Below are 19004 nucleotides of genomic sequence, written 5' to 3'. Positions count from 1 at the left end.
CTGGAGGACCCCCTCAGCTCCCCAATCCCCGCACGGCTGCTGGAGCCAGCTCAGCCGTGGGAGCCCACTGTCGTCAGGCCATTCGGAAAGCAGATTGTTTTCTGCTCTGCAAACAACTAAACGCAGTTGTTATTAAGAGTCAAATAACGTACACTAAATAAATTATATTAAAAATAAAGGCAAGAAATACTCAAAACCCACCTCTTCCTGACTATTGCACTATTATGTTTGGTCTTGTGTCGTATGCGAGAGGTACACGAGAGGCTGAGCCACTGCAGGCCCAGCCCCAAATCTGTGCTCTGGGCCCTCACGCCAGCCCCGCGAAACTGGCCGCAGGGATGGTGTTTACAGCACGGAAGTCGGCTGACGCTACAAATCCAGGCCTTTGTACCGGCACACGTCAGAGTCACACGGGTCAAGTCCCCGAGACTAGAAGTGACGTGTGTGTTGTCTCACTCGGGACGAAGCGAGCCCACGAGGGCAGGAGCCCAAACAGGCGTGTGTGTGGAGGCAGGAGGCGCGCAGACCAGGCCGCTCCCCCTACTGTGCCCCGTGGCGGTGTCCCACCCTCCCCGTCCCACCACGACAGGGACAGCCGCCTCGCATCCACCCCCACCCGCGGCTCTCACCTTCCTCTGAGCCTCCAGCCTCGTCTCCCTCTTGTTCCAGCATCTGCTGGCCCGAAACCGACCACGCGGTCATCACACAGCTGGTCCTCCTCACCTTATAAAGGAAACCCCTAAATCCAGCATCCCTCCACCGGCGCTTCCATGCTTCCTTTCTAACCCAGATTCCCTGGGGTAACTATGTGCGCTCACCCCCGGCCACCGCCGAGGGCATCTGGCTTCCACCCACCCCGCTCGGGCAAGCTCATCCCCACGGAGGCCGACCTGTCACCCGTGGGTCCCATGGGGCTGCCCACTCTTCCTGCTCACTCTGTCTGCCCCCCGACCTGGGGCACCACACCACAGGGGTGCTCGCAGGAGAAACAGGCAGAGAGGCGGGCGGGTGGACGGAGGCACCCTGGCATCTGTGCGGGGATGCTTGTGAGGCAGGCGGGGAGCAGGTGACAGGTGCCGGCAGGGGCTGCTGAGGACAGTTGTTAGTGAATATCCAGAAACTCATGGCAGTCACTGTGGGAAGAAGGCAGGGAAGACACGGGGCCGTCCCGGACTCGCCGACCATCCCCCTGATGAGGCGCCACACGCTCAGCTTCTGTGCCCCCCACGCGGCACACACAGGAGCGTCCCATCGACGAGCAGGAAATGCTGGGCGAACGGAACCTGCTCTGCGGCCACGGCGTCACACGTGGGGGGCACAGCACAGGGGCCCCAGTGGGACCCAGAAACTGAAGGCCTGCCTCCTTCCAATGACCCGCAGAGACGGCTTGGCAGACCCAGGGATGCAGCCTCTGCCAGGCCCTCACTCTGCCCTCGGCTGCCAAAGCTAAGGCCTATCTGTGCCGCCCGTAAACCGTAGGGAGGCGTCCAAGCCAATTCTTGCTACGGGCTCTCTTCCCAAGGGACCACCCAAGGGTCTTATCCCAGATGCTGCTGGGACCCACAAGCCACGTCCACATGAACTTTCTCTATGAACAGATGCAGTTTTATTTGAGCAGCTGACCTCACCATCTAGCACATGTGACTTTTATGTATGTAGATGAAAATAAATGAATAAACTTGTATCTTTAATTAAGGTAGAGAAAGCGCATCCATGAGACAAATTTGTACTTCTCTTTGCAAATCCCCCTCGATATCCATGAATAACGAAGGGGATCGGGCTCTATCCAAAGATCTGAACAATCAACACAGCTCCATTATTTCCCTCCCAGAGATCAAAAGCAATACACAGGTGTCACTTTTTGGATCAATGACACCCACGCAATATAAATTAGAGCACCACAGACGTTCTGAGTACGATTTCATGAATAACAATTGGTATCATTTTACAACGTCAGTGGTGAGATGGTGTAAAGACAGGTTTCCAGCAAAACATGTTACAGAAAGCTTGACATTTTTACAGTGGTTTAAAATTAGCCATAAAACATCGTGAACAAACTTCCTGGATTCCAGCCATTGGATAATTCCTCACATTTCCTTCGTATCCTTCCAGTTCCTCTTCTCGGCCCTCCGGCCTCGGTGTCCGGCATCCCCCGCGGCCCTGAGGCAGCAGTGGGTCCGTCCATGGGGAGCAGGGAGCCGAGCGAAAGACTGCGGCAGTCAGGGACGCCCACTGAAGACAAGCGCCGCACTACGAAGGTCAATCCCTTCAACAACCAGTGGTACAGGGTCTTCCAGGGAGCTTCTGTCTCTCTGGGAACCATGAGAGGGATGCAGTGCTCTCGTCACAAGAGAGGCTCAGCCCTCACGCAGAGGCGGGAGATCTCGAGTACTGCTCTCTTGCCACAGGCCACTTTCCTCCCCCATGAGGAGGATTCGGGGCTGTCACCCAGCCTGGTCCCCCACCCACCTGAAACACCATCTCGGCGGCCCCCTCTGGGACCCGAGGCTCTGTGACAGGTGGAAGTGCTCACAGGACCCCGCCCTGCGTCACCTTGAGACAGCCCACCTGTCTGCACGAATCGTGGGCACGCCCCGGGCCCTCTCCGAGATTCCGGAACACACTGCCGGGCTTGGCAGACGCCCACAGATGTGACACTCACATAGCCACTCTGAGACATGAAGGGGCATTCAGCGGGCACCCAGAAGCAACGGACCTAAGCCCAGCCATGTGACAGGACAACAGACTCGGGAGCATGGGAGGTTCTCCACCAGCACCTGTCAGTGGCCCTGCTCTGCAGAGAAGAGAACGGGAGAGGGAGGCCGGGCCAGCAGGTGCCTGTGCTCGACAGGAGGACTGCAAGGCCCCTCTGCCCACAGTCAGGAGGGTAACTGGGGCAGTGCAGGGTGGCACCGGGTACACTTGGAGAGTGAGCAGAAAGCACAGGCTGGGCGGCTGGCTAGGCCAGACCTGGGACACAGAGAGCACGGACAGAGGCCCCAGCTACAGAGGCAGACCTGGTTTCCTAAGTAAGTCGAGGGGACTGTCCAAGGTGAACCGGCAGCTACCGGCTTGGCGACGTCACTGTCATTAAACTCCTATCAAAGGTGTGAGACCTGCAGCTTGAGAAGCCTGTGCTCTGGGAGGCACGCTGCCCGAGTTAGCCCAGCTATCCAAGTCAGCGTCATTGAAGGCTTCGTTCAGAACGCGGGTGGCTCCCTCCACTGTCTGACCGAGGTCATGCTCGGCTCCATTTGGAAGCAGCGCCTGGGGCGTGCTGGGCAGTGGGAAGTCAGAGGTGCCCAAAGCCGGGAAGCCAAACAGAGCATCCTGCGTCACAGAGAGCTCTTTGCTGCCTGTGGATGGGAAAAGACACCCCAGAGCCTCGGAGTGGGGACACGCGGGCTAAATTTTTTCTCCCTAAAAATAATTTTGGCATTAAACATAGCACAAAACAAAATCTGGTCTCTTTTGTTAGGAACAGAGTCCGCAGTCACCAGGAAAATTCTTCGGTCATCAAAGTCTTTTGAAAGTGAAGTCATTTCTCTGTAGGTTCTGCAGAAATCTGTCTTGAAGATAAAAGCCAGTCCTGGTGGTCCAGCCGGGGAGAGTCAGTCCCTTGTGGGTGAACTGGCCTTGCACCGAAAACCAAACCAAACTGCGAGGTTCCCCGCGGTAGGCGACCCGGGATGCCCCAATGCCGTGGGTCTGCCGCCTCCAGACGCAGGCGGCAATTGAGCAAGAATCAAGAGACCAACCAGTCCCACCCCTCCCACCGAAGAAGAGCTCAGAGAGTGCAGTCGTGTGGATGGGGGTTCCCCCATTCCTGCAGGATACGAGATACGAGAAAAAGGTGGAAAGCAGAAAAGAAACAACTAGCGATACCCCAGCAGTGACAGACAACAGCGGCCGGCCACTGTCTGCTCCCCCCGTACTCAGACCTCACTGGGTGGCGGCGCGCTTGCAATCCCTACGGCACGCGGTGCACGGCACCTTCAGGGCCCGTGGAGCTCAGGTCTTGGAGCAATCCATCGGCACGGTCCCCTGCTGCTGGGCATCCAAGATGTTCCCACCTGAGCTACTGTGAATGGTGGACCCCATGATGTCCTCACACAAAAGCTTTGAACCCGGATGTGCTCCCCTACGTGGGTCACAGAGCCCACCCATGGTAGAGGGTAAATGAGACAGGGTGGGATCTCCCAATGGGCCACAGCAGATGCACCGGGCCCCCGAAATGGTATGTCCATGTCCTCACAGCCAGATCCTGCAAAAATGCCCTTACGTGTGGGCGCTCAGCTAAGCACGAAGGAGGATTCCAGTTGGCTCTGAATGCAGCCACATGTATCCTTGTAAGAGAGAGAGGGGACCCAGGGACAAGGAGGTGACGTGTCTACACGCCAAGGAACACCAGGGAAGGCTGGCCAGCAGCCACCCGAAGATCAGAGAAAGGCCTGGTCCAGCTTTCCCAGAGCCTCCGGACAAAGCACAGTCCTGCCCACACCTTGACCTCAGACTCTGGTCTCCGGGACCTTGAGAAAATTCATGACTATCATTTCAAGCCCCCGGTTTGTGGTGTGTGCCGTCGTGGCCCCAGGAGACCAGTACAACCACGTAAGAGGTGGTGCTCGCTTAGCCCAACTTGTGTGGTCTTTGGAAAATTACAGAACCAGATAAAGTCATAGTAAAATCAATTCCCACAACGCAACCACCAATATCTCCCTGGTGAAGACTGAGCGTCAGGACAGAGATGGAGCCGTTTCATGGCGTCCGTGACAGTCAACCTTCAGCACCACAAACTGAGTGCACCAAAGAGCACTCCGATTTCTCTTCAGAAAGATGAAACAGAGCAGATGCGCCACTCCGTGAGACAAGGAGGGGCCAGCCACTAACAGCACTGTCCTGGCGCACTTTCCCGAATGCGGGATCTGCTTTTCCCACTGTGGGACGCCCATCCCCACGCTCTCCCACGGGTGAACGCAGTCTCCTGGAAGGAGGGGAAACCAAAGCAGTGCTCTCTGCCTTTGCCTCTAAGAATCAAATTTGAGTCGCACATAAAAATCTAAATCTTCTGGAACTAATGTTCCTTTAGATATGGTTTCTAATTTTAAGTACCTGAGCTTGATTATTGATCGCAATGTGTCTTTAAATGAACAGATTAAAACTTTCTCCATAAAGATGAACTGTAAAAAATTATAGCTCTTCTCCAGGGAGTAAGGCACTGTCTGCCTTCTAAACTTGGATTTCAGACGGTGAAGAGTGACTTTCTCCTTCTGACTGCAGCCGTGGGCTGCAACTCTCACCTCTCCGCCACCAGCCCCCCGATCTACTGTGGTCGTCCTGTGTTTGAATGTTACCAGCTCTACGGAACTCAGGTGAAAGTGTTGCTCATTTTTCCATTCTCGAAATACAGGTCCTTTTAAAACAGGTCCTTCCAGGATGCTCATCCAAGGATGGTGTAATAATCCTGCTATGCTTCCTGTACCAAAGACTGCACCCAGTCTTACAGACTCTCCAGTGATAAAATCAGTAACACGTATCCAGTACAAAAGGAGTGGCAACAGTCAACGACACTCTGTACCTGGCGCCTCATTGCTTGTACCTAAAGCAACACAGATCTGCATGGCACCCCGCCGTCCAGCCCCGGACTCTGCAAACGGCTGGGAAGCTCGGTTTCTGCAAAACCATCTGGAGGTCTGGTGGGCCCCACAGGAGATGATACCTTGGTCCACGGAAAGCAAAGAGGTCGGTGAAGTGGCCACGTGAGGCAAGGCCACAGACATCTCATGAACGGTACGGTGTCGGCAGGACGTGGTGGGGGTCCAATGACGGGACCGAGGGGAAGGAGACCGTGTCTGGGGACTTGAGAAGAGATGGTCTGGAGCGCAGGTCTGGGCAGAAAGAGCCCGTGGGGCACACACAGTGGCCGGAGCTTTACCTTACGGTTTCCATCTTCACCAAAGGAATGAAAGGCGTTCCCTAGAGTAACTTTGTGTGATGTTTGTCCCCCAGGAACCAAGAGGCCAAATGCAGCCCCTCTCAGGAGAGCCATGGGGCCGAGAGCTCTGAAAGTCAGCCAGAGCCTGGAGCTGGCGATGGGGGGACCTCCACCCACGCATCCTAGAAACGGCAGCCCCCACGTGCAGGACGCGGACCGTTACACTGTAACAGTCTGTCAGGGGCAGATGCAACCAGAAATGTCGGGCCAAGAGAGGACACTTCCCAGGTAGGCTTCGAAGAACAGAGATGAGACAGTGTGTTAAGCGGAAGTAATTTCTTTCAGCTGAAAATAACCAGAAGTGGCAGGACATCGTCCTGACCCCAACCCAACCGCCAGGGCACCTGCGCCCCCAGCTTCTGTAGTCACTGCCAACGTCCAGGGGACTCTGATCGCCATGACATACACGGACGTCCCGAGGAGTTACCAGTAGCCAAAGGTCACCTCAGAGAAGGCAGTGGACTCCACGACAGTCGTCCACTGTATGTAACAACCGTCCCAAAATGTAGTGGCCTGAAACAAACCACGTGTTCTGTGTGCACACCTTCCATGTGTGCGGGTTTGATCAGGCATCTCATTTAAGCTCCGCACGGCATCCGCTCGGGCAGCCCCTGGGACCGGGGGCCACTTTCTGGACGGCACGCTCACACGGCTGGCCAGTTGGGTGTCGACTGTCAGCTAGGAGCTCAGCCAAGCCGTGCGCTGAGACCAGGTTCCCCTTCATGGACTGCTTGGCTGGGATCCCAAACGAGGTGGCAGCGTGAGCGAGGGCAGGGGGACAGCACACGTGGTTTCCACGGCAATGGTGAGCACCCCACCTCGACTGGCCCATGGCCTCTGAGGCGAGCGAGCAGAGGGGGCCAGCAGGAGAGTAGTCAGGAGAGAGAGCGGTGTGGACGAAGAAGGTGACCGTGCCCCCCGTGGTCAGGCAGGCTGCGGGCAGCCGTATCCACACTCTTCTGCAAACGGACCGTAATTTATTTAACCAAAACCTAGTAAGAGGCCATTAGATGATTTCAGGCTTTTCATTTTGTTTTGCTTGCTTTGCAACAGCAAACAATTCTCTAGTGACTCTGCTTGTCCATATATCCCGCCATTTTACTGAGACTATAGCTTTCAGTATCTCACTCAGTAAAATTACTGAGTAAAAGGGTTAATGGTCTGGTCCTTCTCTTGTTTGGAGGGGCCCCATCAGCAGACTGGAAATGGGATGGGCCATTTGTGCGGGAATGTCTCTGACTTGGCATGATTACCCATCTTGGTCAAAAGGTGGGAGAAGAAGGTTTGAGACTGGGGATAGGGGAGGCTATGCAGGGGGGAGGTATCAACCCCCAGACCGGTAGGAGATTAAATCCTCTCCTGCAGACCTTTGAAATGACTGCAGAAGCAGATACTACTATTATGACCACACACTCAGCATGGAGACCCACCATTCTAAGTTTAGCAGCGTGAGAATCACCTGGAAGGCTTGTTGAAACTCCCTCTGCCAACCCTAAGTTTCTGACTCAGTAGGTCTGAGGTGGGGCCCAGAGTGTGCATCTCTATCAAGTCTCAGGTGATGCAGATACAGCTGGTCCAGGCACCACACTTTGAGGACCACTGCTGTAGACTGTTGTCCAGGGTAGCAGCAAAGTGGTCAAAGGGAACACAGCTAACTGGTGTCAGGACTGGGATTTGACTTGAGTTTCTGACTCCAAAATCTGTGCCGACTGCCTTACAGCAGAAGGTTCTCACCCTGGCTCACATCAGAATCATTTGCGGCGTTGGAAAGGTGGATGCCGGGCTGCACCCTGGACCCATGACATCAGAGTCTGGGGCGACTTGGCACCAAAAGATTCTCAGAGTCCCCCACATGAGCCCAATGTGCACCAAAGCTGGAAACCACTCCTAGGCTGCAACACTGGAGTCATTCTGGCAGAATGGGGAACACTGGGTCTCTATCATGCCTCCTGCCCCCCAGTTTGGACTTCACAGATGGAGCATAGTCTAGGGATTTTTCCCAGTTGGGTATGGCTATACTTTCAGATAATGGGCAAATTTTCCTACAGATGAAGAAAAAAAATGAAGTAAGTATGTATCCCCACCCACTTTATGGAGATGTAACTGACATAGAGTATTATGTAAGTTTGTGTAGAAAGTGTTGCTGATACATTTACATATTGTAACATGATTACCACTGAAGCTTTAGCTAACACCACCAGCAGGTCACATAGTTACCATTTCTTTTGTTACCATGTGAGAACCTTCAAGATCTACTCCTAGCAATTTTCAAGTATATAATAATTATTAAATATAGTCTCCATGCTATAATTTGATACCCAAACTAATCTTTCTTATAACTGAAAATTCGTATGCTTTAGCCAACATCTCCCTAGTTCCCCCACGCCCTTCAGCCCCTGGTAACCACTCTACTACTCTGTTTCTATGAGTTCAGCTTTTCTATATTTCACTTAGAAGTGAGATCATACAGTATTTGTCTTTCTCTGTCTGACTTATTTCACTTAAGATAATACCTTCAAGATTCATCCAAGTTATCACAAATGTAAGACCTCTGATTCCAGGTCTTACATTCAAGTCTTTAATCCATTTCAAGTTTATTTTTGTGTATGGTGTGAGAAAAAGGTCCAGTTTCATTCTTCTGCATATGGCTGTCCAGTTTTCCCAACACCATTTGTTGAAGAGACTGTCCTTGCCCCACTGTATATTCTTAGATCCTTTATTGTACATTGATTGACCATATAAGCATGGGTTTATTTCTGGGCTCTATTCTGTTCCATTGATCTAGGCGTCTGTTTCTATGCCAAGTAAGTATATATTTTGATGGCACTTGAAGACTGTTCCATAGACTTCACTGTAATTTAGGAGAGTTACATCACCCTGAAGGGCCACATCAAGGTGGCAAAAACAATAGGCAAGAACCCCAACTGTCCAAAACATATAATGGAAATCGCTGTCCCTGTCTTATGTGCCAGGGGCACACTGGTAGTGGCCATCTGAGGTGGGGCTCACCCCTGTGACTATTTCTGCTCATCCTTAGAGGCCAAGATTCAAACTGAGCAAGGAGACTGCATCTCTTGGTTAAAGAAAGGCAGCTTTTCTCCAAGATCTCTCCTCCACTTCTTTGGTATTTCCGTGATTGACAAACAGACAGAAATATATTTATTAAGGGATTATCTATATTGAAAACCAGACATGGGATTTTTTTTTTTTCTGTCAACATTGCAGAAATATCAGCTGTTTGAACAAAAGGAGAGGTATTTTCATTCAATCCCAAACACTGAAAATTCCCCAGTTTATATTCAGGAAGACATTTGGTTTTATTGATCATGTTAGCTGAATAAGTTTAAACTCCTATAGCCAGACAAGGAGAAAGTTGATTTTCTCTTTATTATAAAGGTTATTAAGAGGAAGCCAGATATAGAAGTTATTTGTTTTTAGACAATCCCACAGAATCAGAACCACTCAAATACGTTCCAGAAGTTTTGTTCAAAGCCAACACCTGAATGGCCTAAAGAACAGCGCTGTCTCTTCTGGGAATACTAATTTTATTGTTCAAGACTGGGCATACCTCGGGCGAGTGCTTTGTTATCGATGGGGGAAATGTCCATTTCTCTGCTTTTAAGTCACACTTCACTAGTGGTCAGAGATAGAACAGACGCACCTGGGCTGCCTGCACCACAGAGCCCTTGGCCACTGACGGTAACTTAGCATCGTCCCTGCAGACTGACTGCATCCGTGACTTTCGCTGCAAGAGCACCTGTGCTCATCCACACGTGCAAACACAAGGAAGCCTGCATGTCCGCCAGTAATCAAGTGTGCACTTAAAAACCAATACCAAACACTTTCATAGCGAAACAGACTTACCGCTAACTTGCTCTTTCTCTTTTTCTTGGCATAATTTCCCAGTTTCTTCAAATCCAACAAGGAGGTATCCAAAATACTAGAGGAAGTGACTTTGTTGGGTTTTTCCTCACTTTTTAGTACTGCCTAGAAATACTGGTCTCAGATTTAAGGGAAGGAACCCAATCCCTCAATCACCACTCAAAATCACAGGCGTTCCTTCCACAAAAAGCTCACATACCAAAAAAGTCCTCTCCGGGATTTTGTTGAAATTCTGTACTTCATCAGTGAGAAGTGAGGGACAGGCAGCCTCCTGAGCGCCCCAGTCGGCCTGTCAGCTGATCCTGTTGGGTGCGAGTGAAAGTCTGGGTGGGGGCGTATCACCAAGTGACGGGTCCCTACAACCAGTGCGAAGTTCTTGTGTTGCTTTCAGGAAGTCCACTCCTTCAAAACTTTTTGACATTTACTTTGGTAAAATCACATATATATAAATCTCCAAAGGAGAACAGTTTCAGTCCTTTCTGAAAGAAATGAGGTGACTTAAAGAAATGACCATAATTACTTTTTAAGTGAAGTTATGCAAATCTGATAGACTAAAGTAAATGTTTCATAAAACCAATGACTGTTTAAATTGTAGGACTAAATTGTTTGTATATAAATATTACCTTTTACATTCCGTTTGAGTTTTATGTAGATGAACACATTACTTTAATGACCTGCGTTTGTGGAGAGGGTAGGAGACTCGCTCTCTCGATTCTCCCCCGCCAGATGGTTGCCTTTTCTTGCATGAGATTAAAACATGTCTCCCATTCACCGCAATGCTTCTGAGGCAAATTAATATCGCCAGCTAAATTGTTTGTGTTTTCAGAATAAAATTTAAAGAGAACTTTTTAAAGCAATCGGTGTTGCCGGTTCCCAGAGCAGATTGCTCTCCAGGTAGGGCATGCTGGTTTTAAACATTCAGTAATTAATGGAAAGCATTCTGTGTTAATTGACTGCTTCAGGAAAGGGAAATATAATGGTTCCTTATTAATCATGAAAAGAAATGTACGGCATGGAAGCACCACAATGATTGCCCTAACAGCGGAGAAACGTTAATTAATGAAAAGAACAATGATGTAAGAAATTAGCTGCATAATGTTCGCTGCTGATGGAGGCTGGGTTTTAAACACGTTATTTACAGTGGAAACCACGAAATGTTGCCTCAAACAGATGCATGTAACCTTGTACCACCCGAGTTTAGGGGGAAAAACAATCTTAAAATGCTGCTGTCATCTTTGCTTGCAGAAGCAAAAACACTTGCCCAGGGCTCTATTTCTTTCAGAGAAGGACGGCCTTGTCCTTCATGTCGGATCTGGGCTTCTAAAATCAAAATCTTCCTCGGAGCAAAACAGGGTCACTTATTAATGTCATTTAATGACACAGCAGGTCGTTCTAACTGCTGAGGACAAAAGAAGAAGAAAGTATTCTTCCCTAAACTGAAATAAACTCCATTTCTGATATTTCCCAGCTAACGTAAAGGAAAATTTAGATTCGTTTTGGGGACAGAGTGTCTTTTTTTTTTTTTTTTAATTTCAAGTCCCTGCGAGAATATATAGCTTCCACTCCATCTAACAAGTCATCTTCTAGAAAAGGAAATGCAGGGCCCCTGTCAGCGGCGCGCACGGCAGTTAGGGGCTCAGAACCGGAGCTGCCCGAGCTGGTGGCCTCTCCGCTGGGTCGGGCGGCACAGCCACGGGGCGGGAAGGCAGGGACTGGGGCTGCGCACAGCCCGCCCCCAGGTGGGTGGGGAGGGAGGCCGCTCGGGGGGGGCCCGCCCGCACAGGTGAGCCCCGCACTGACGCCCTCTCCTTGCAGGTGGAACGTGCTGGGACTGCAGGGTGCACTGCTCTGCCACTTCATTGAGCCTGTGTACCTGCACAGCATCATCGTGGGCAGTCTGCACCACACCGGCCACCTCTCCCGGGTCATGAGCCTCCGGACCGAGGACATCGGCCAGCTGCCAGCCTCGTACCGACACAACCAGCCCCTCCTCAGCGGTAAGAAAACTCCGCCCCCATAGACACGCGACCAGTGCCCTCCCGTCGGCCAGCCCCATGCGTCCTAACTCCAGCAGATCTTACCCATGTTGGCTGCTGGCTTAAATATTTACGATTTAGCGAGCAAAATTACAATAACACAAAACTTTAAAAGAGAGGAAGGTTACCGTGCATCCTGAATGTAGGAATGGGCAGCATTCTGAGGTGGACGCAGAACAGGACACAGCACACAACCGGGTCACACCATCACAGTGACTGAGGGAACCATCACGCGCGGGCCCAACAGGACGATGTACCCGTCCCGTTCCTCTCCGCGGGCGGCGCCTCTGATGGAGGGCAGCTGGGTCGGAAGCAGTAACACGGAGGGTGGACAGCGCAGGCCCACAGGCTGCCCCGAGTGCTTGCAGGACTCGGGGTCCCCGTGCCCCCCTCGCACAAGGGATTCAGAAGGCACATCTCAGAGGCAACAAGGTAATCCAGCAAGCACTGAGTATCTATCCTACTTCCCACGCTGCCTGTGTCCATAGCACCAGACCTCTGGAGCCTCAGTGTCCCCACAGCAAAATGGGGATGGCCAACTCCTAGGCCGCCCAGCACACAGCCGGTTATAAGGATCAAGAATCACATGGCCAGGAAGTGCTTTGGAATCCATCAGGTTCTGTGCACTGGGAAGGATCAAGTCCTGATCTCGGCATTTTGGAGGGGAATGCCTATGGTGACCACTGGTCTCCACATCACAGACCCTTTCCTGGTTCCTGAGAATGAACCTCACCAGAGGCCTGGAGGAAACAGCGTGTGCAGAGGGGGACTCCCTTGCTTGGGCAGGACAGCATCCTGAAGGGACTGCCGGAGGCCGCCCCGCAACCCCAGGCAGGTGTCTTCAGGAAGCGGGAATAGCTTTCCTGGGAAGGAGCAGGGCTGGCTGGCTTCAGTCTTGGGCCATATCACCTGAGAGAGAAAGGGGAAAATAAAAGAGGTGTTCAGTGTTGTGGCTCAGACTCGGGCCTAAGATTTATTCCCAGGATTCTCAAATTGTTCTAAATTATAAAATCAGGGTGATAATAGTGTCCCATGGGGGTGGGAGTGAGAACAACTGAGCAAGCATTGAAGAAGACACCTCCACATCTATTCCCTTTGTCTCTGAGACTCACTGACTCTCTGCTGCTCTGGGAACAACCTGCGGGCTGGGGGCTGGCTGACCACCCAGGTCCCCGCTTTATTACACCGCAGGCCTTCCTTTATATGTGAGAGCCTATGCCCAAGATCCTAGACCCCATGCTGAGAGCCACCTCTCTGCTGCCACAGGAGTATGAGTGGCCCTCAGGCAGCGGGTCCGAGATCAATTGTGTCAGCCCGTGTCACCCGTCCTCACATCCCTGGGACCATGTTAGAGTCCAGGGGCTTCGTGTGTCCAGTGAGGGGACTTAGAGTCAAAGTCAGCGCACCTCAGTGAGGCCATTGGAGACAAGGTCACAGATTCTGTCCAGAAACACCAAACAGCACCATCTTTTAGAATTTCACTTGCGCTACTGTCCCCAGGCCTGCTCGGTCATGGAAGGGGTTAGTCCTTCGCCACTGTCCCAGGGGCTGAGAAAACAACATCAGCAAGGCAGGATTTCCTCACCACCATCCTTGCTCAAAAGGCTGCCTTTGGATGCAGCCCACCGCCGGGCCCAGCGTTGCAGAGTCCCCAGCCCCGAATCACAACCGACTCTGGACGATGGTGGGCCTGCAGGTGGTCGTGCTGGGGGGCGAGCACCCAAGGGGCCCGGTCTGCATGGCACAGGGAGAACACAGCACCCGAGCCTCTTGCTGAGAGTGACTACATCAGCTACAGAAGGGAAGGTCCTTCTCAGCATCACGAAGATGGCGTCCCACCAACCAACAATCTCCATGTTACAGATGTGGGAACAGACTCCTCAACACTATGGACGTGGGGCAAGGATTTGAACTCACCTCGATGACACAGCTAAGCCCTTTCAACACCCCACACTGCATCCCATGACCTGTAGCACCATTTAACAGATGTCCATATTTTTAATCCCATAAAGATTAATAATGCAAAACAAGACTAGCCGAAGAGGTGATAGAATCTAACTCATGACGAATGGTGTAGGAGAGGCAAACCGACCCAGTGGGGCCAGCCGGGGACACTCACTCCCAGCTCATCAAGGGTCACAGGAGAGGCGCAAACATTTGCCTCAAATTCAAAGTCTATAAAATTACATTTATTTTTTAAACAGTTGGTAATTTTAGGAATTCTGATAAACTATCACTTTGGCTCAATTTCAAGCTCTTTCTTTCATTTTTCCTTTTTTTCTCAAAATGGCAAAGAATACATTTTTTTAAGATTTTATTTATTTATTTATTTATTTATTTGACACAGAGAGAGAGAGAGCACGAGCAGGGGGAGGGACAGAGGGAGAAGCAGACTCCCCACTGAGCAGGGAGCCCGATGCAGGACTCCATCCCAGGACTGAGATCATGACCTGGGTCGAAGGCAGACACTTCACCGACTGAGCCACCCAAGCATCCTAAGAACACTTACTTCTTATGGCTGAACAGCCAGCACAGCTCTGGAGCAGACCCCAAAGTCCTAGAACTACTGGTTTGGTGCTAAATCCAATGTTCCCAACTTGGGTGCCCCACAAACCTCACTGAGGTTCTTTAGTCTCTACATTAAACTTACAAGAATTCTCATCTGTTCTCACCTTTCCCATGACGGGGCTGGTTTTCATCCAGCCTTTGGGTGCCACACAGAATGGCCATCCATTCTTGCAAAGCTTTTTAAAAATTTTATGTTCAACTGGGAACATGTAAACAGATAAAAACAGGAATTTTGAATTGTAAGTGTAAAAGCAGTGAATTTTAAAAAAAAAAGCTCAATTAGAGAAATTCAGAACACCTGAAATCGTTGAGCAGCGTACCTGATGGCAATGTGCCTGAGACTCCCAGGTGAACCCCCACCCCCGGGTGACACGCACCCCTACTTAAAACCAGGACAATTTGACTAGACATTTCAGTCCATACTGAAAATACAGCTTTTGTTATTGCAGAGATGCAAATAAGCCTAAACCGTGGTGTCTCACCTGCACACGCTTAGCCGCAAGAACTGCTCTGCTTTTGATGGATATTTAAAAACCAATCATGCAAATTTTGAAAGGAAATCATCAGGATTTTTTTGCAACAAAAGAGAGACGGAGAGATCTTGTATAAGGAGAGTAATGAAAAGCACACTCAAACAAGCCCATGAAATCTGCTTGAAGATTCCCTCAAGGTCAGTTTGCAAAATTGCCTGAGAAGATGAAGCCCACGTACTCGCAGAAAGTCCCGCCGTTTAGCTGGGGCTCAATCAGCTCTGGGTTAATAAGAAGCAGCCGAGCTGAAAAAGATACCCTACTGACACGGTTGTAGGATGCATATTAATGTCCTCCAAAGATATCTTGAAGCATTCTGCACAGACCAGCCTCCACCTCTGGGCAGAACGTGAGGACGGACACCCACACCACGGCTGCTGTACACCCCGAGCCCTTTGGCGCATCACATCACTGGATGAGAGCGGCTCCCCTAAAGGAACTTCCCTTCAGTCTTTCTTGGCATATTGGATACGATGAGAAAAAGGTGATGATGATAATAAAAATCTTTATGCTCCGAATACTCATCTTTGTTAGAAAAACATTAAGTGAAGTAGAAAGTGACCTTGAGGCTACTCTGCTGGGCAGAGAGTCTGGTTTGTCTGCGCTTCCAACCTCAAGGTAAGTTTCATTTTTCTTCATCAGGAAAAAGAGAAATCTGGGTGGGATACACAAGTTCTTTGTTCCTACTAGCGGCGTATTTACTGGATCTGGTGTTCAGCGCTGAACAGTCTTAGTTCACACTGAAGATAAAACTTTACAGCCCATGGCAAGGTCCTGGCAACGAACACGAAATCCGAGAGATGGACCCAGAGAATCGGATGTTAGAGGCTTGAGTTGGCTCAGACCCTGGTTTACGTTTGCGTGATGGGAATCACAGGATCGTGACAAGCAGAGCATCGGCTGTCTTCCTCCCCAGCGTGCATCTTCCTGAAGGAGTAAAATGGGTCACTGGTGGGTCAGAGCCTCTTCAAACTCCATGTTTCTCAAGCAGCTGAGTTCATCGAAATGTCCTGCCCAACACCACCTACTTCCTGCACTCTAGACTCCTCTCCTCAGGGAGTGGTAGTGGGTGGGATGGAGAAGGAGGTCTGTCGACATGCATACCCACATTTTTGTGAGTTCCAATCTCCAAAGTATTGTCACATTAAACTGTAGAATCCAATATGGAGAGCCAAGCCTCTTTAATTCAGGAGAAATTTCTGAAGTTAATGATCATTAATAGTATCTTGCAAAACAACCCAGTGGGGTCGTAGCAAACATTGTTTTTATGCAGATGGTAACTAATAGGCAAAATTATTTTTATATTAAAATAAGCCCTGGGGCGCCTGGGTGGCTCAGTCCATTAAGCGTCTGCCTTCGGCTCAGGTCATGATCTCAGGGTCCTGGGATCGAGTCCCGCACCGGGCTCCTTGCTCAGGGGATAGTCTGCTTCTCCCTCTCCTTCTGCCCCCACCCCCTGCTCATGTTCTCTCTCACTATCTCTCTCTCTCTCTCTCAAATAAATCTTTAAAAAAATAAAATAAAATAAGCATAGGTTTATTATGGAATAACCTATAAATTTTTCATAAATGTTTAGGATAAAACACATGAGCTTAAAAATATATCTGAGCAGCTCCTTTGTCTTAGAGTTCTTAGAAGTAGAAATTTATCTCTTGTGCCCTTGAAGGAGTTTTTGGTAGAAAAAAATTTATTATAAATCTTGCTGGAATAATCTAAAGGCAATCCTAATATCTGCATGAAGACCAAAATGCTAAATTCAACAAAGAAATATTTAATAAGACATTTCCATAGATTAGCACTGATTTCCCTATGCAAATTAGATGGCTTATGATAAATTAAAAATTATAGAAAAACCTTGTTTTCATTTTCTGAGGAGTTCTTTCAAAAATATTTGTTGTATATTAAGTTAAGTTACATTTAATTTCTACCATGATTTTAAGAAACTGTTACACAAAAGTATTTGAACACCAACCTTAATTATATTGAAATTTTTACCATTTAGGGAAAATACTTCCGTTGTCAATACATTTCATTTATCCAAACCCCAAGAAGTTGGTCAACATAATCCATACACTTATTTAATCATTCAGCAAATGTGTATTGATTGCTGACGATGTGCCCAGGACAGTTATGCACTGGGAATAGAGCAGTGAACCAAACGGCTGAAACCCCATAGCCGAGGGAGACGACACTGCAGTGGGGAAGGCAGAAAGACAAAATGAAAACACTTTGTAGAAAAACAAAGCACAGAAGGGACTAAAAGTGACCTTCAACCCTCAGTCAGAGGGTCAGACCCCACCGGTGGCATCAGAGCAAAGTCCTGCAGGAAGAGGGAATGATGTGGGGGGGGGGGGGGGGCGGGGGGGGGGGGGGGGGGCAGAATTGGGGCAGAGTCTCCGGGGTTCAGGATAGAGGCGGGCTGCAGCTGCCGCACATGGATTAAATTAGGACTAATTCTGAACCCTGAGTAAGCAGGAGGGTTCACAGAGCAGCCTGAAACTGTCTCCATTCCCAAATTCACACAGAGACGATCCTACTAAGAGCTGGCTCAAAAGAATGCTACAAAAAATCTGGAAATACAGCACTGACACACAGCAAAGACCAAGCAGGCACAGGAGGAGACAAGACCATTTTAACAAAACCCAGCAGACACACAGTGGAGAAAACCCATGATGTCAGAGAGCACTGCTCCTGGACAGACTTTGGTATAACCATGCTCACAACGGAAAAAGAGATTTAAAAAAACAAGAGGGAAAATGCAGGGGGAGAGATAGAAGCCAAAAAGAAAAAAAAAAGAAAAAGGAAAAGGAAAAGGAAAGAGCCAAATAGGAATTGCAGAGGAAAATAAAACAATTTGTGTGACAGGGGATAGGTTTAGTAGCAAATTAAACACAGCTGAGGATGGGGAGCCTGGGTGGCTCAGTCGTTGAGCATCTGCCTTTGGCTCAGGTCAGGATCCTGGGGTCCTGGGATCAAACCCCACATCAGGCTCCCTGTTTAGCTGGGAGCCTGTTTCTCCCTCTCCTTCTGCCTCTCCCTCCACCCCGGATGTGCTCTCTCTCTCAAATAAATAAATAAAATAATTTTTAAATTTATTTTAAAATATAATAAAATAAACACAGCTGAGGAGAGAATTAGTAAATTGGAACACCCCCCTGAAGAAAGTATCCAGAATGCAGCACAGAAACAGAAAGAAGGTGTATTAGTTGGGGTTCTCCAGAGAACAGCAGCAATAGGGTATATTCATTTTCCTAATAGAAAGGAGATGTAGTTGAAGCCTTGGCTCCCATGTGTGCAGGGGCTGGCCAGTCTAATGTCGGTGGGCAGGCCAGCAGGCTGAGAATTCCAGCGGGAGACGGTGCTGCAGCCGTGTCCACGGAGAGCATGCAGGCAGAACTCCATCGTCTTCAGGAGCTGGAGTCTCTGCTCCTGAGGCCGTCAACTGATAGTATGAGGCCACTGCACATGCAGGGTCATCTTTCTCCTCCACGTGCACCGAAGGAAACGTCCATCACACCTGAATGCACCCTCACAGCGACGTCTGGCTCATGTTTGATGAACCAGCCGTGCACCACAGGCCAACCAGGCTGACACGGGAAAGTAACCATCCCAGGGGGAAAACACAAGGAGGTCAGAGACGGAGTGAGAAAGTCTGATATACCCAAGATACAACCTGCTCCAGGAGCAGGGAGAAGAAATGGAGCAGGCATGGTGTGTAAAGAGGTAATAAGTAGTAGCAGGTGACAAGCATCAATACAGATCTAAGAAGCATCGTGTGGCCCAAGAAGAACCTTCTTAAATCCTCCTCCCAGCAGGAAAATAGCTACCACACAAAGCAGAACAAACAAAAAGACAAAAAGTCATCAAAGCCGTCAGAACACAAAAGAGCAGCTCCAGAGGATCCAAATCAGACTCACCACTGATTCTTGGAAGATAAGAAAACAATGAAACAGTATCTCTAAGATGCTGATAGAAAACTAATCTCTACCTAAA

At 49.7% G+C, this 19004-nt stretch overlaps 1 protein-coding gene across 3 annotated transcripts in view; it reads left to right on the top strand.

The window, feature by feature from the left end:
- The window catches only part of ADARB2 (adenosine deaminase RNA specific B2 (inactive)), a 414677-nt gene that overhangs the window by 382620 nt on the left and 13053 nt on the right, over positions 1-19004 (top strand). For 2 of the 3 annotated variants that reach the window (XM_032425543.1, XM_032425542.1), the window contains one exon: positions 11693-11874. In XM_032425543.1, coding sequence (XP_032281434.1) covers positions 11693-11874 — 182 coding nt within the window. Of the gene's footprint in view, positions 1-6009; positions 8402-11692; positions 11875-19004 lie in introns of those variants that run through there. The other variant, XM_032425544.1, reaches the window with a different exon arrangement.

The sequence above is a fragment of the Phoca vitulina genome, unplaced genomic scaffold (assembly GCF_004348235.1).
Source record: "Phoca vitulina isolate PV1807 unplaced genomic scaffold, GSC_HSeal_1.0 scaffold33, whole genome shotgun sequence".
NCBI classification, from domain to species: domain Eukaryota; kingdom Metazoa; phylum Chordata; class Mammalia; order Carnivora; family Phocidae; genus Phoca; species Phoca vitulina.
This window is presented reverse-complemented; position numbering and strand designations above follow the sequence as displayed.